This window comes from Telopea speciosissima, chromosome 5 (assembly GCF_018873765.1).
Source record: "Telopea speciosissima isolate NSW1024214 ecotype Mountain lineage chromosome 5, Tspe_v1, whole genome shotgun sequence".
In the NCBI taxonomy this organism is placed as follows: domain Eukaryota; kingdom Viridiplantae; phylum Streptophyta; class Magnoliopsida; order Proteales; family Proteaceae; genus Telopea; species Telopea speciosissima.
Genome location: NC_057920.1, coordinates 65,382,068 through 65,394,412, shown reverse-complemented (window position 1 = coordinate 65,394,412; position 12,345 = coordinate 65,382,068). Strand labels below are relative to the sequence as shown.

At 38.6% G+C, this 12,345-nt stretch overlaps 1 protein-coding gene across 1 annotated transcript; it reads right to left on the bottom strand.

Moving 5' to 3' along the window:
* Positions 1 to 753: 753 nt before the first annotated feature.
* On the bottom strand, positions 754 to 10,842 carry LOC122662437 (alpha-(1,4)-fucosyltransferase-like). Its single transcript, XM_043858070.1, has 3 exons — positions 10,202 to 10,842; positions 1,698 to 1,871; positions 754 to 1,513 (listed from the first exon to the last, which is right to left on the bottom strand). The coding sequence occupies exons 1-3, from the start codon at positions 10,721 to 10,723 to the stop codon at positions 938 to 940; spliced, it is 1,272 nt and encodes a 423-aa protein (XP_043714005.1). The 5' UTR covers positions 10,724 to 10,842; the 3' UTR covers positions 754 to 937.
* Positions 10,843 to 12,345: the final 1,503 nt, after the last annotated feature.

The following is a 12,345-nucleotide window of genomic DNA, read 5'->3' as shown; positions in this document are numbered from 1 at the left end:
GTATATTTCGGAAGCACACGACAAAATGCGTTTAAAATGGTAAAAAAGGGAATGTGTTTAAAACAGAATTTTAAATGCCTTTTTACTAACAATGGTCTCAACCACTTAATTTTGAAATGGTTATCTGATGACATTGAAATGAAACTTATTGAGAGTTCCGTGTAAAAAGATTCTATTTCAAGGGCCATCATTGGTCATCAAGAAATGTGTGAGGGGAATTTGGAAATTTGATAATACTAATTAATTTCGAAAGGGGTATTCGATAATATTTAAATCAGGTCAGTCGGAGATCCAAGGGAAAGATTCTATTTCAAGTACCTTCATTGAATGATAAGGAAAATCCTAAAACTATACATGGTTTAGTATTGCCAGATGACTTTTTTGCAGGTCCGACCAAAACATCAGACGTTTGAGCCTCTGATTGGTTATTAGTGCTTCCATGGATTAATCCGCTGCTGTTGGAAACGAAACTTTTGGTCAGAGATTGATCCACCTGCAGGTTAAGATTCCATGTGAATGTATGAAGCATCAAATTATCTGCTTATGTGATGTAATGAAATTATTATGGAAACCATTCGAATCTATTATGGTGATTCCATATCTGTGACTACTGACCCAAAATAAGAATGAATCCTGGATAATACAGATCAGATATAGGTTAGTTAGGTCTAGAGAATTGGAGTTTTAAATAAACAAGTTCTATATCAATTGAAAATCTCAGCATGGATCTGAGCCCAATCAATATCCGATATGATCAAACCAAATTTCAAAATGAATTTGAATTTAAATCCAAATCTGACACAAAAATTCCACTATAACTTCAAATGAATTTATTACATCCAGTGGTTTCAGAAATAACAATCAGTGTTTCCTGTATACACACTACAATAACCAATTACAACACCTACGGAGGGGGGGGGAGGATTGAATGAGAAAATCAACTTTCTGGTGCTCTATAATTTCTGCCACCTTTACTACTTACAAGTTCACACAGTCGGCATGGCAACGTGTCCAGGCTTGCTGCACGGGTCTTTCCGTAATTACCTAATACACCACACCGCCTCCAAGCATGATATTCCGCATAGGCAATAGGGTCATTTGCAAGGGCCTTCACATAGGAAGCCAGTTCCTCCATGGAGCTGAACTTGGTCCCATCTATAATTGAATGTGGTGGGACAAAGTCCCACACATTTGGAGCACCAAAGTAGATGGGGACTGCCCCTGCATCTAGGGCATAAAATAACTTCTCGGTTACGTAGTTCTCAGTCATGGTGTTCTCAATTGCAATGACGAACTTGTAGTGAGACATGACACAGTGTAGATGATCCCACCATTTTGGAGCGGAGTTGACATTATTTGCACAATCAGGGTATTCAACAAGTGCCATATCCAGTCCTCCAACATTGTTCAGGCACTTGCCGAATGAGTGGTGAGGCAGCAATTTGAGAAGACTCTGGGCAAGTTTGTTTCTTCGAGGAAGGCACCTTGAGGAAGACCAGTAGACAAGTGTCTCCTGAAGAGGTCAGGATGATACTTTGAGCTCAAGTCTTCAAACAAAATAAATAAGAATGTAACAACAATTGACAAAATATATTTAAAGAACTGCCATAATGCTTGTCATGGCGCTTTCTCACATTCACACAAATAAAACCAGGAGAAAACTGTGAGGAGAAGGGAAAAAAACGATAGAAATTTACAGTGTTCTTATAAGGGGACAGGTGATAGTTTCGATTGTTATGGAACAGGGCACCAGCATAAGTTGTCTGCACATCATCATCAGGGTGATAACTAATAAAAATTTCCTCGCGGCCAGACCGGTTCCTCCCAGCTTCGAGGTCCATATATACCCGAAGTGGATCACCTTCTCGTCTCTAGCAAAAGAACGAGTACAAGTCACAAGAAGAAAAAAAGAAAGCAGTCAAAGTAGAACTATGAGACCAAAAGAAGTGAAGTCAATCCATGACAAATGTATACCACTACAAACCTACTGATGTAGTCGAGGTTAGAATACCCATTTCCTTTAAGGTTAAGCATCTGCGTTATAAATCAAAAGTGGGAACTGGATTTCTATATATCATCTCAGTAATTATGAAAAGTGCAATTAAATCCAACACCAGAACACAGATTGATATCTTATGACTATGAAAAATTGTAAGCAAAGAATCACATGCAGACCAGAGCAATTTTTGCAAGATAAGGACAAGACTCCATTAACCATAGTGAACAATCCATTTGTAATTTAATAAAAAAAAAAATGATTAGCAAATGAAACAAAATAACCTTAAGTCTCGTGAAGTTGCAATCTGAATGTTTCAGGACAGTTGTCCAAGGGCCAAATACAGCCTGAATCTATCTGTCACGTGAAACAATAAAAGGAGTACTAATCTCACATATAAAGCAAATACACAATTACTCGTACAGGCTCAATGTTACTCAGGATCAGAAAGGACACACTGAGTTTTTTTTTTGGGTAATGAAAAAAAAACTTTTCTTCCACAAAAGCTTGATGATGTAGAATATTTATCCATAGTTCTATCTTTAAATTTATATAATGAGTCAAGCACTTTATAGATAAGAGAAAAGTTCGTTGTGGGGGAGTGTACTGCCCACGTCTAGACACCGGGGGTAGGCAGAAATCCCTGCCCCCATGATGCCAACACGCGTGCTCTCATTGGTCCCCGTGCACGCGCAGGTGCCACGCTCCCCCACAGAGAATGCCGACCCTTAAAGATATTATTTGATTCATGGATTATTCACTTTAAAGATGGTATTAAGACAGGTGCAGCTTGATAAAAATCTCTACCAAATGTAGGAAGAAATGCCACTTTCCTTTTTCTTGAATAGTAGCCCTTCTTTTTCCCAGTCAGATCAGTTGATCTGTAATCTTATTTAGTATTGATTGAGACTGATCAATCCTTGTTCTAAATTGCTACCCCTTTCAAGCCCAAAACATTTTCTTCATGCTTTTTGGTTATAGTCAAGCTGACTCCGACTTCTTCTGTTGTAGCTCCCGTAACTTCAAAGGAAATTGGCAGTGGATGAACAGATGAGAAAAATCATAAGAAGCTACTACGGACCAAAAAAACGAGTTTTTGGATTATTATCTGGAATATCAGGTGATAATTGTCTCTGTGCTCTTTTACAGTGGACACAAAACTCTGCACCTTTGATGGAGTGAAAACACACATACCATATCTGTTTGAAACAATGGGATTCTGATCTTACTAAACAAAACATTAAGAGAGTGAATTTAGAAGAGAGAGAGAAGTTAGCAGAGCTTTCAGAACACAAGATTCTTCCGTCTTCCAGGACTCTTCATACCCTTACCTCCTCCGAGGCACATATAATCGTCAAGTTGCTAAATCTCCAAGTCATTAATATTTCTTCACAAAGAAGGGCTCCAAAACCTGGCCACATTCACCCATTGAGATAATCTGCCGCTAACATTTCTACCAAAATCCATCTCATTAATTTACAGGAAAGCTTCTGACAGAGATATTTCCATACAACATTTATCTAATCACATTATAGCATAATTGCTATTACTCTTATATACCATTGGAAATGGATTCTGGTCCTACCTTTCTTTCGAGATTCATCTTCTGACATATCTTTACCAACAGCTGCCTAGTGCAGTTGGTGAGCTGTGGCGCGCTTCATGTCCATGCTCACCAGGAGGTCTTGAGTTCGAGTCTCTTGCCTGGTACCTTTCCCCCTCCCTATTCCCTTCCCCCCTACAAAAAAAAAAAAAACTTTTCTTTTCTGGAAGGGGGTTTCTTTTATCTTTTTCCTCGTCTCAGGATCAAACATATCCACCAGAGAAATTTAAGCAGGATATAAGACCTTCTACTCTTTAGGGATGAATGGTTTGAAAGCAGTTGTAATGCAATCCGGGGTTCAAAAAACCCTGGTCTGGATCGCTTATGGTCCAACCCATTCAACAGAAAACCAAGTATTAAATGGAAATGGCAATTTTGTAAATAACCAGAATTATAAAGGAGTTGTTTGGTACCCTAAGATGGGTAGGGATATAAAGCAATTAAAGAATAAGGACAGACTAGGCATTAACAATAAATAAAGGATAAAGAAGAATTAAAACAAGAAGGAAGGGTATTTTTGGATGAAGGCAAATATAGTGACAAACAACCATCACCAATGCTTCTTCAACCTCATGATACCAAGCAACCAGCAGTGAGTTCCTTAGCTTACAGCTGAGACAACTCACTCGATTTAAACCTAATTGACCTGAGATGTTGGAACAAACTTCATGTCCCACTGGTCTCTATTACTCATACAAGGATAGTTCAAAACAGCAAACAGAAGAATTGAAAAGAACTTCTGAAATAAGACCAGGCAATAATCTCAGTTTCAGGTCTGGCTGAGTTGTTTGGGACAAGAGTGTAGGCTAAGGATCACCCCTAGGAAAGGAACTGAACCCAAGAATTTGAGGACAAAAGAACAGGACACAAAGGAGTTCAATTAACTCTGTCGCTGAACTCAGTTTAGTGTTGGATAGAATAGAGAACGAATAGGAGTGAAGAGGAAAGAGGGAAAATGGGAGAAGAACACAGAAGCAAGAGGATAAAGAAGAATGGTACAATCGCATAAAGGGGAAGGGGAGGAACAAAAAAAAAAAAGAAGAGAGGCGAGAGGGAAAGGTATCACGCAACACTAACACTGTAAGTTTCAACCTCAACATTCAATATTCCATATTCAAATCTTTGTCCATTATGTTGAGTTGCATATGTAAATAAAAGAAAGACACCTACTACGAAAAGTAAATAGAATTAGAAAGCAAATTGAACTCAATCTAATCTCTTACGTAATCTAAATTCTCTAATAGCTAACCCAAAATAGAAGATTACATAATATTCTCCCAAATAAAATAAATTTGTAACTATCCTACTGAACCAACAACCTGATTTGGAATCGGTTCCTTATGGTCTAGAAATCCCAAAAAGTCAAACCAGTCCAGCCAAGTATCTGCATCAAGTTGCTTTCTAGTTCCTTTGTGATTAAGTAATACATCACCCAACATCACTAGATCTAACATTAATACATCCAAGGCCAATAGCAATAACAATTTTGGAGCTAAAACTTTCTCCCTATCTCCAGGATTAACCATACTCTTTAACCCATATCAATAGAAAAGAGAAAACGAATCAAAAGTGTTAAAAATGAAAGGATACAATTCCCAACTAATTCTCTAATTTAGTCATAAAATCAGAAATTGATGAAAAATGACTTCAAATAAACCACCCACAACAGTCAAGTATCACATGTGTTAGTGTGAGCAACTGAGTGCATCCTGCTCAAGGGGATCTAAGGCACCCAAAGCTGAAAGAGAGAAAAAGTCCACAGCGCATTACAGTTCAGATCCTTCTGTCACAACATCTTAATACCTAAAGTACCAAAAAAATGATAACATGTAATACTATTATGCACCCACTGCAATTGGCATAAGGCATCACCATTGCAGGATCAAAATTAGCCACATGGTTATTACTCTATTGGACGGGCACTGGAGCTATACCATCTCCTGTCTTTGCCACTGAATACCATTGAGTGCTCAAATCATTGGCCAGAGAAAAAGCCTCAATATTTCTGTAGTCATTCTCCTCATTTCCCAAGCAAAATCAAATATACATTCTGACAGAACCATAACTAGGGAAGGCCCTCATCTAAGGACCCAAACAGGTGAAGGAATCATCGCGTCAAATCATGTGCTCATATGATAAAGACACCCTCCCATATCGTTCCAGAGTGTTTTAGGAAGTTAGGATAACTGCTCAAATCATACCGATTTTGTGTCGCATCCAAAAAACCAGCAACCAATTCCCTGGACATTACCAAAAAAAAAAAAAAGGTAATGAATCCCCTACAGAATTCTCAAGAACAGAAAAGGTTCCAGGGTCCACTGATAATCAATCTCACATACTGACAATGAGGACTGATAGCTGCCTCTAACAGGGGGTTCTGGGGCAGTCCTGCTTCCACAGTGTCCCGCTAGGGGGGGTGGCTGGAGTTGGTCCAAACCTTCAGCAGTTGTTAACTTACCACCTCCAATGCCAACACCCAACTCGTGGTCGACCCAGCATGTATGACCCAAAGCACATTACTTTTTCATGCTCCCTGCCACATTATCATAGTTGTGTTGATCTGAACATATCCGACCTGATTTGAATTTATTTTCCTGAAGTACAACTCTTACCCTAACTACTAATTACATACCCTTACTACAAAAGCCACAAAAGGATTTGCTTTCTTCAAGTACAACTCTTCCACTCATATGACAGGCAAGTCAGATTTGTTTTCTGTATTGTGATAACAAAGCCACGATTAGTATTGCCCATAATCCAGTGCAACATGACTGTACCAAGCATGTGGAGATTGACAGACACTTCATCAAGGAGAAGTTAGAGAGTGGACAGATTTGTATGCCTTTTGTAAAGTCAGATGATCAGTTGGTTGATGTCTTCACTAAAGGATTAGGTGGGAAGTTATTTCATCTATTTTGTTCAAGTTGGGCATTTGTGATATCTATGCGCCAACTTGAGGGGGAGTGTTGAGTTATGTAGCCGCAAGGGCAGTTTTGGGTTTTTTCCCCATAGCCGACTCATGTTAGAGTCGGCTATGAGGGGGGCATTATTGTAATTTTATTCTCTCCTCTTTTATTATAAATAAAGGAGCTTGGTGATCTCATTGATCACTCAAGCATTAAGACCTAATGGCTGCTAGCATTCTTTTTTTAAAGGAGAGCTACAATTCCATCCCTTTATAGCAAATTATAAACTCTCTAAGATGAACCAAACCAATGAGCTAAAATTACAGTATCATACCCAATGTAGGTAAATTCTAACCGAGTAATGATTCAGAAGCATATATCTGTTTTATTACCTATGGAGGTGGTATCTTGCATGACATTTTACAAGGTCAATCAGGGCCAACCCAACCCGGACCAATTAGGGTCAATCAGGGCTAGGCCGGGCTAGGGTAAACCCTGGTAGGACCGGGCCTGGGTTGAGGATTTGTTAGGCCCTGGCAGGGCCTGGCTGGGCTTGGGCTGAGTTTAAGACCCCTAGGGTTGGGCTGGGGTTATAACAAGTCCGGCCCAGCCCGGCCCGTTGACACCTTTAGGTCTGATAATGCACAAGAGTATACTCATCATGAGATATCTGGTTTTTTGTTCTAATCATGGCCTAATTCATCAAACGAACGGGATGGCTGAAAGGAAAAAAAAGTTATTTGATATTGTTCAGTCTTTGATGATTCATATGAATGTTCCCAAAGATTTCCGGTGTAAAATTGTTTTAACTGCTTGTCGATTGATTAACAGGAAGCCTTCTTCTGTTCTTGATAAGTGATCTCCTCTCTTTATAGTGTTTCTTGATTCTCCTTTGTTTTCTTTGTTGCCTCCTGTTTTTGGGTGCACGTGCTTTGTTCATCATTTGCAACTTCATGTTGATAAGTTATCTCCCCGGGCTGTCAAATGTATTTTTCTTGGGACTGTTAAGACCGAATTCGTTATTGGTTTAATGGTTAAATAGTTTTATCGTTCATCTGATTGACTTTGTCTAAGATTCTGCTGATGGCCATGTCGAAGGTGGATCCTTAGATAAAGTGTTAAAGAGTCTTTTACTTTGCAGATGGCTATGTTGTTGGTGAAGTTTTAAGACTTTTTTATATTGCATTGTATTCGTCTAGGTATGCCGGACGTTAAGTTTGTAAATCCTGTTCATATTCTTTTAATATATCTTTTGCTGACCTTCAGCCAAAAAAAAAAAGTATTTTTGTTGGTTATTCTCGAACTCAAAAGGGGTGTAAGTGTTATGATCCTGTTACAAAATGGCAATTTGTCAGTACAGATATTACTTTTTTTTAGAATACCCCATATTTTTCTGCCACTTGTCATTCACCTGACACCGATGTTGTTAGCTCCCCTCCTATCCCTGCTCTTGTACTGTTGGATGAAGTTCCAACTACTACATCGGTTCTGAAAGTGTATCAGCAGCGTAGGAGGAGAGTGCAGCCCGATTTGGTTATTCATGTTTTACAGCCCAACACACAATCTGTTCCTCCGGCTGAAGTTCCTGCTTCCTCCTTGCCTCCAAATGACTTACCAGTGGCTCTTCACTAAGGTACCCGCTCCTGCACTCAAAAATCCATGATTGCTTATCTTATTGAAAATTTTGTTTTTCTCTCTCATCTTCCATCTCACTTACATAGCTTTGTGTTATCCTTATCTACACATTTTATTTCTAAAACCCATCTTGAGGCCTTGTCTCAACCTGGGTGGAAGGTGGCTTTGGAAGCAGAAATGGATGCCTTGGTTTCTTGATAGGCATGGACTCTTGTGGATTTACCTCTAGGTAAGGATATTGTGTGGTATCCTTGGGTGTAAGGCATCGATATGTATTAGGACTTCCTAATATTTTATTATCATGATTTAAGGATTAGGCCTTCCTAATAGGTTGCTATCATGATTTAGTTTCTTAGTTTTAAAAAAAAAAAAAACCCACTAAGTGTGACATTTATATCTTGCTAAATTTAATCACACATCTGATACATAAAAGTTTCAGATCTGTCAGAATATGCTATTTTTTTTTATTGGTTAATGAGCATGCAGACTGCCAACATTAACAAAAGCAAGCACTACCAGAGTAGGAAACATGGAATCTGTATTATAGAAGTATCCCTTTAGTACTTTATACGGTTATCTTTTTCATGGAGGCTCCCCTTCGCCAGAGGTGGTTCTATACATCTCTTTACATTTTTCATCCATTATTTATTTTAAGCAGAATTAATCGGAATGTCTTAAAAAAAAAAAAAAGCTTTCCTTTCTCTTCTCTTCTCTCCTCCTAAAGTACCTGTGGTACCTGGACCAGTCATATAACCAAAAGTACCTGGGTTGGACACGATATGACATGGTATGGGGTTGGATATTTATCAGATCCTCCAAATCCCTAATACAATTTTTTGATTGGTTTACTCATTTGAGAGGGGAGGAAGTATGTAGACTTTTTCTTGCACACATACGAACATAAATTGTTGGCATGTATCTGTTCAAGCACATGCCTTTCAAATTTTTCAGACGGTAGGCTCTTATTACGCTATCACTTGGAGTAATTGATGTCATAAAGCAAGGTCAGATACTCAGAATTGTAAATTTTTGCTAAATATTTTACAATAATGGATGGATCCACATTCTTAACCATGTTATTTAAAATTTATTATGTAATATTAATATAATATGTCCAAGCACCCGTTCCAATTGGTGGATTCACATAAGCCAGCCCCAACATGCTATGATTTTACAGCCAGACATAGACGGAGCTGACTCCAACATGTGTATAAACACCCAACACCTCCACCAAACCCATGTAACAACCAACTTGCTAAAATTTTACCCATAGGACATTAGTGTTCCCCTCCTCTTTCCGTCGAACCTCCCATTCTAGTGAAGATTAGTCTACTAACCAACTTCCTCACTGATAAGCTCCCCAGGTAAGGAATCTACAGCTAGTTTACTATTTGAATCCAAGTTTCCTTCTTATGTTTGGTCTTTGGTTTTATGCCTATTATTTTACCAGACTTGCTGTGGTAGTTTATTGTTCCGTGGTTTCTTTCCATTGTTACCCATCAAAAAGGAAAGACTAAAACTAAAATTTGTTTTAACATTAAAGCATCATCATAATTACCACATCCAGATCATTTGCCTACTCTCAATCATTTTGCGTTGCCAATACAAAATGCTTTTAAAAGCAGAGTCATGTCTTCCATTAAATCCTTTTTCCAAATCTTTTTACAGCACCTCGATTTATATCTCGAGTCTCTACCTTTCCCTCATTTAAAGTCTTCAAATCTCACACAACAAGCTCTAACCAGTCCCAGTTCTAATTCTAGACCCACATCTTTCTGACTTCATCCCAAAGAACAATCAAACTAAGATGACAGAAGAGGTCGACAATTAAGGAACAACAACCCAATTTTAACATTTAATCATGTCCATATTAAAATTTACAACATATGATTTCCCCCATCCATTATCTATTATAGCTCAACAATTCATTTTAATTGTATAACAACTTAACAAGATAAAGACAACTTACAGATATTCAAAATAATTTCTGCAAAACATAATCCATTCTTCAGTCCGACCAATTCAGAACCCAAAAAGAGGTTAAGAGATGAAAAGAAGTACCTTGGATGGAGGTGTAATGGTCTCGAACAGCAATGCGTCAGCTTTATCAGCCAAAACAGGGGACTTGGTCCATAAGCAGCTCAACCCACATCGGCAAGAATACAAATTATCCAAATTATCAGGAATCCAAGTCCACCCTTTAACGAGAACACTGACATGTTTCATCTTCATCGCTCCACAGTCAATAAAACTATCGACATCCTGCAGAACAGAAGCAGAAGCAGAAGAAGAAGACGAACTATTCGAAGCCAGTTGTCTTTGCTTTTCCCTGAACTGAGCACAACCCACCACAGAATCCCATCTTCTGAAACCACCCAAAAAATCCGCGAAGGGATATGGGTTCCGGTCAACTCCTAATTTCGAATCGCGAATAAATGGTAACGAAGAGGAGATAGATGGGAATTCGAGGAACCCTGAAACAAGGAGAATTAGAAAGGCGCAACAAGATATCGAAGCAACGATGATAGAGTTGAGGGATTTGACTTGCATGGTGGGAAGAAGACTCAAACTAGGCCTCTCCATCTCTCCCAGAGGAGAGAAAGAGAGCGAGAGAGAGATATCAGTAGTCTAGTCCATGCCTAAACGTTTCTTCTACGCTGCTCTTGGGGCCAGGCCCCTGGGGAAGTTTTCTTCTCGTCTATTTTTTTCTCAACGACTTGGACTCAATCTGGAATCGCGATCCAAATCGGGTAAAGCCGATTCCAGATCGAGATCGGCCTGAATTAACCATTTTGTGAATCAACTTACAAAATAAAGGGGAAATGATTCCTATCTAGGACATAGCCTTCGATAGGGCTGCAAGAGGGTCGGGTTGAGGCCTGCATTTTAAAACTCTAGCCTAATCTTGAGTTCCTTTAACTAAGCTCAAGCCCTTCGACCCTACCTCAGGGCCTGAAAAATCTAACCTTGACCTGCCATCAGGGTCGGGATGGGCTGACCCTGATTGGGCCTGATCATGGAGTGGGGGATAGGAGAGATAAATGGACTGGAGTGAATTGGGCTGGGTCGAGAAGAAAATTATCAATTTTATATATAATAAAATATTACATCACTTACTTAATATTCTAGCATGTTTATCCAGTGATGAAAAAGCTGTCTAATATATGTATGTTACATCAAATGATTTTGATTTCTATTTGGGAAGAAATTTAGTATATATGCTTAGAACGCATTTAGAACAACACTTTGGTTCAAAAGTGACATGTACAAACATTTGTTGGTGGGATGATTCATGGAATCAATGTACAAGCCTGAGTTACAAGTTCCACCATATTTTATTGGGTTAATTTCACGGACACCCTCTGTAAGTATATGAAATATCATGAACACACCAAACTTTGGAAAAATATCAACCTTCCCCTAACGTTAAGTACAGTTAGTACCCAAAGCTGAAATGTCCATTTTAAACCCCAAGTAATTATTTAAATAATTAAATTAAAGAATGAAATCACATCGTCCCATCTTCTTCAACTTTCTTTTTTTTTTTTTTTTTTTAATTCTTAAAATATTCCCCTTTACTGTAGAAAATCAAATAGCAACTCCGGCATGAGTTAACCCACCGGCGGTGAAGTCAAATATGCGAGATCGATGGTTTTTAGCATTTGTTTTTAAAATATTCATTGGAAGAGAAAGAAATGAAAAAACCATGTTTATCGTGGGAAGCCCACATTAATATAATGTATGCATCTGTTTGAATGGATCTGTCTGTACTGTAATCTGTGTGTGTAAATGTACTTCTGACTTTCTGAGTGGTGGTGGTGGTAGTCAAATGGAGAGGATGAATGGTCAGTCGCTATGGGTCTCTCTCTAAGCTTTGATAGAAGTTTTTGTCTTCTAGTATTCATTCAATTTACAGTAAATGTAGACTACATTCTACACTAAATCAGCTTTCAAAATAAATTCACGATACACGAAAACTGAAACAAATCGGCGAGGGTTCCAGAGACCAAAGATGAGGCAGAGATCTAAGTAGATTGGGGCAGTGGATTTGTCACAAAAATGGTTTGTCTTACCCATTGCCTCTCCTCCTCCTCCTCCTCCTCCATGTTGTGAAGGAAGGAGAATGTGGGGTAGTGGAAGGCGAGTCATTATTGTGGCAATATTCCCTCTTTTCTCCGTTTTGCAGTTTAAACCTAGTAGTTTAT

Bases quoted from the DNA above. Each gene is read 5' to 3' on its own strand.
- LOC122662437 (XM_043858070.1), bottom strand. From the start codon at position 10,723: ATGGAGAGGCCTAGTTTGAGTCTTCTTCCCACCATGCAAGTCAAATCC. The intron at 1,872-10,201 runs GTACTTCTTTTC...TTCTTTTGCTAG, and splicing joins CCATTACACCTCCATCCAAG to AGACGAGAAGGTGATCCACT. The intron at 1,514-1,697 runs GTAAATTTCTAT...TGACCTCTTCAG, and splicing joins TGTCCCCTTATAAGAACACT to GAGACACTTGTCTACTGGTC.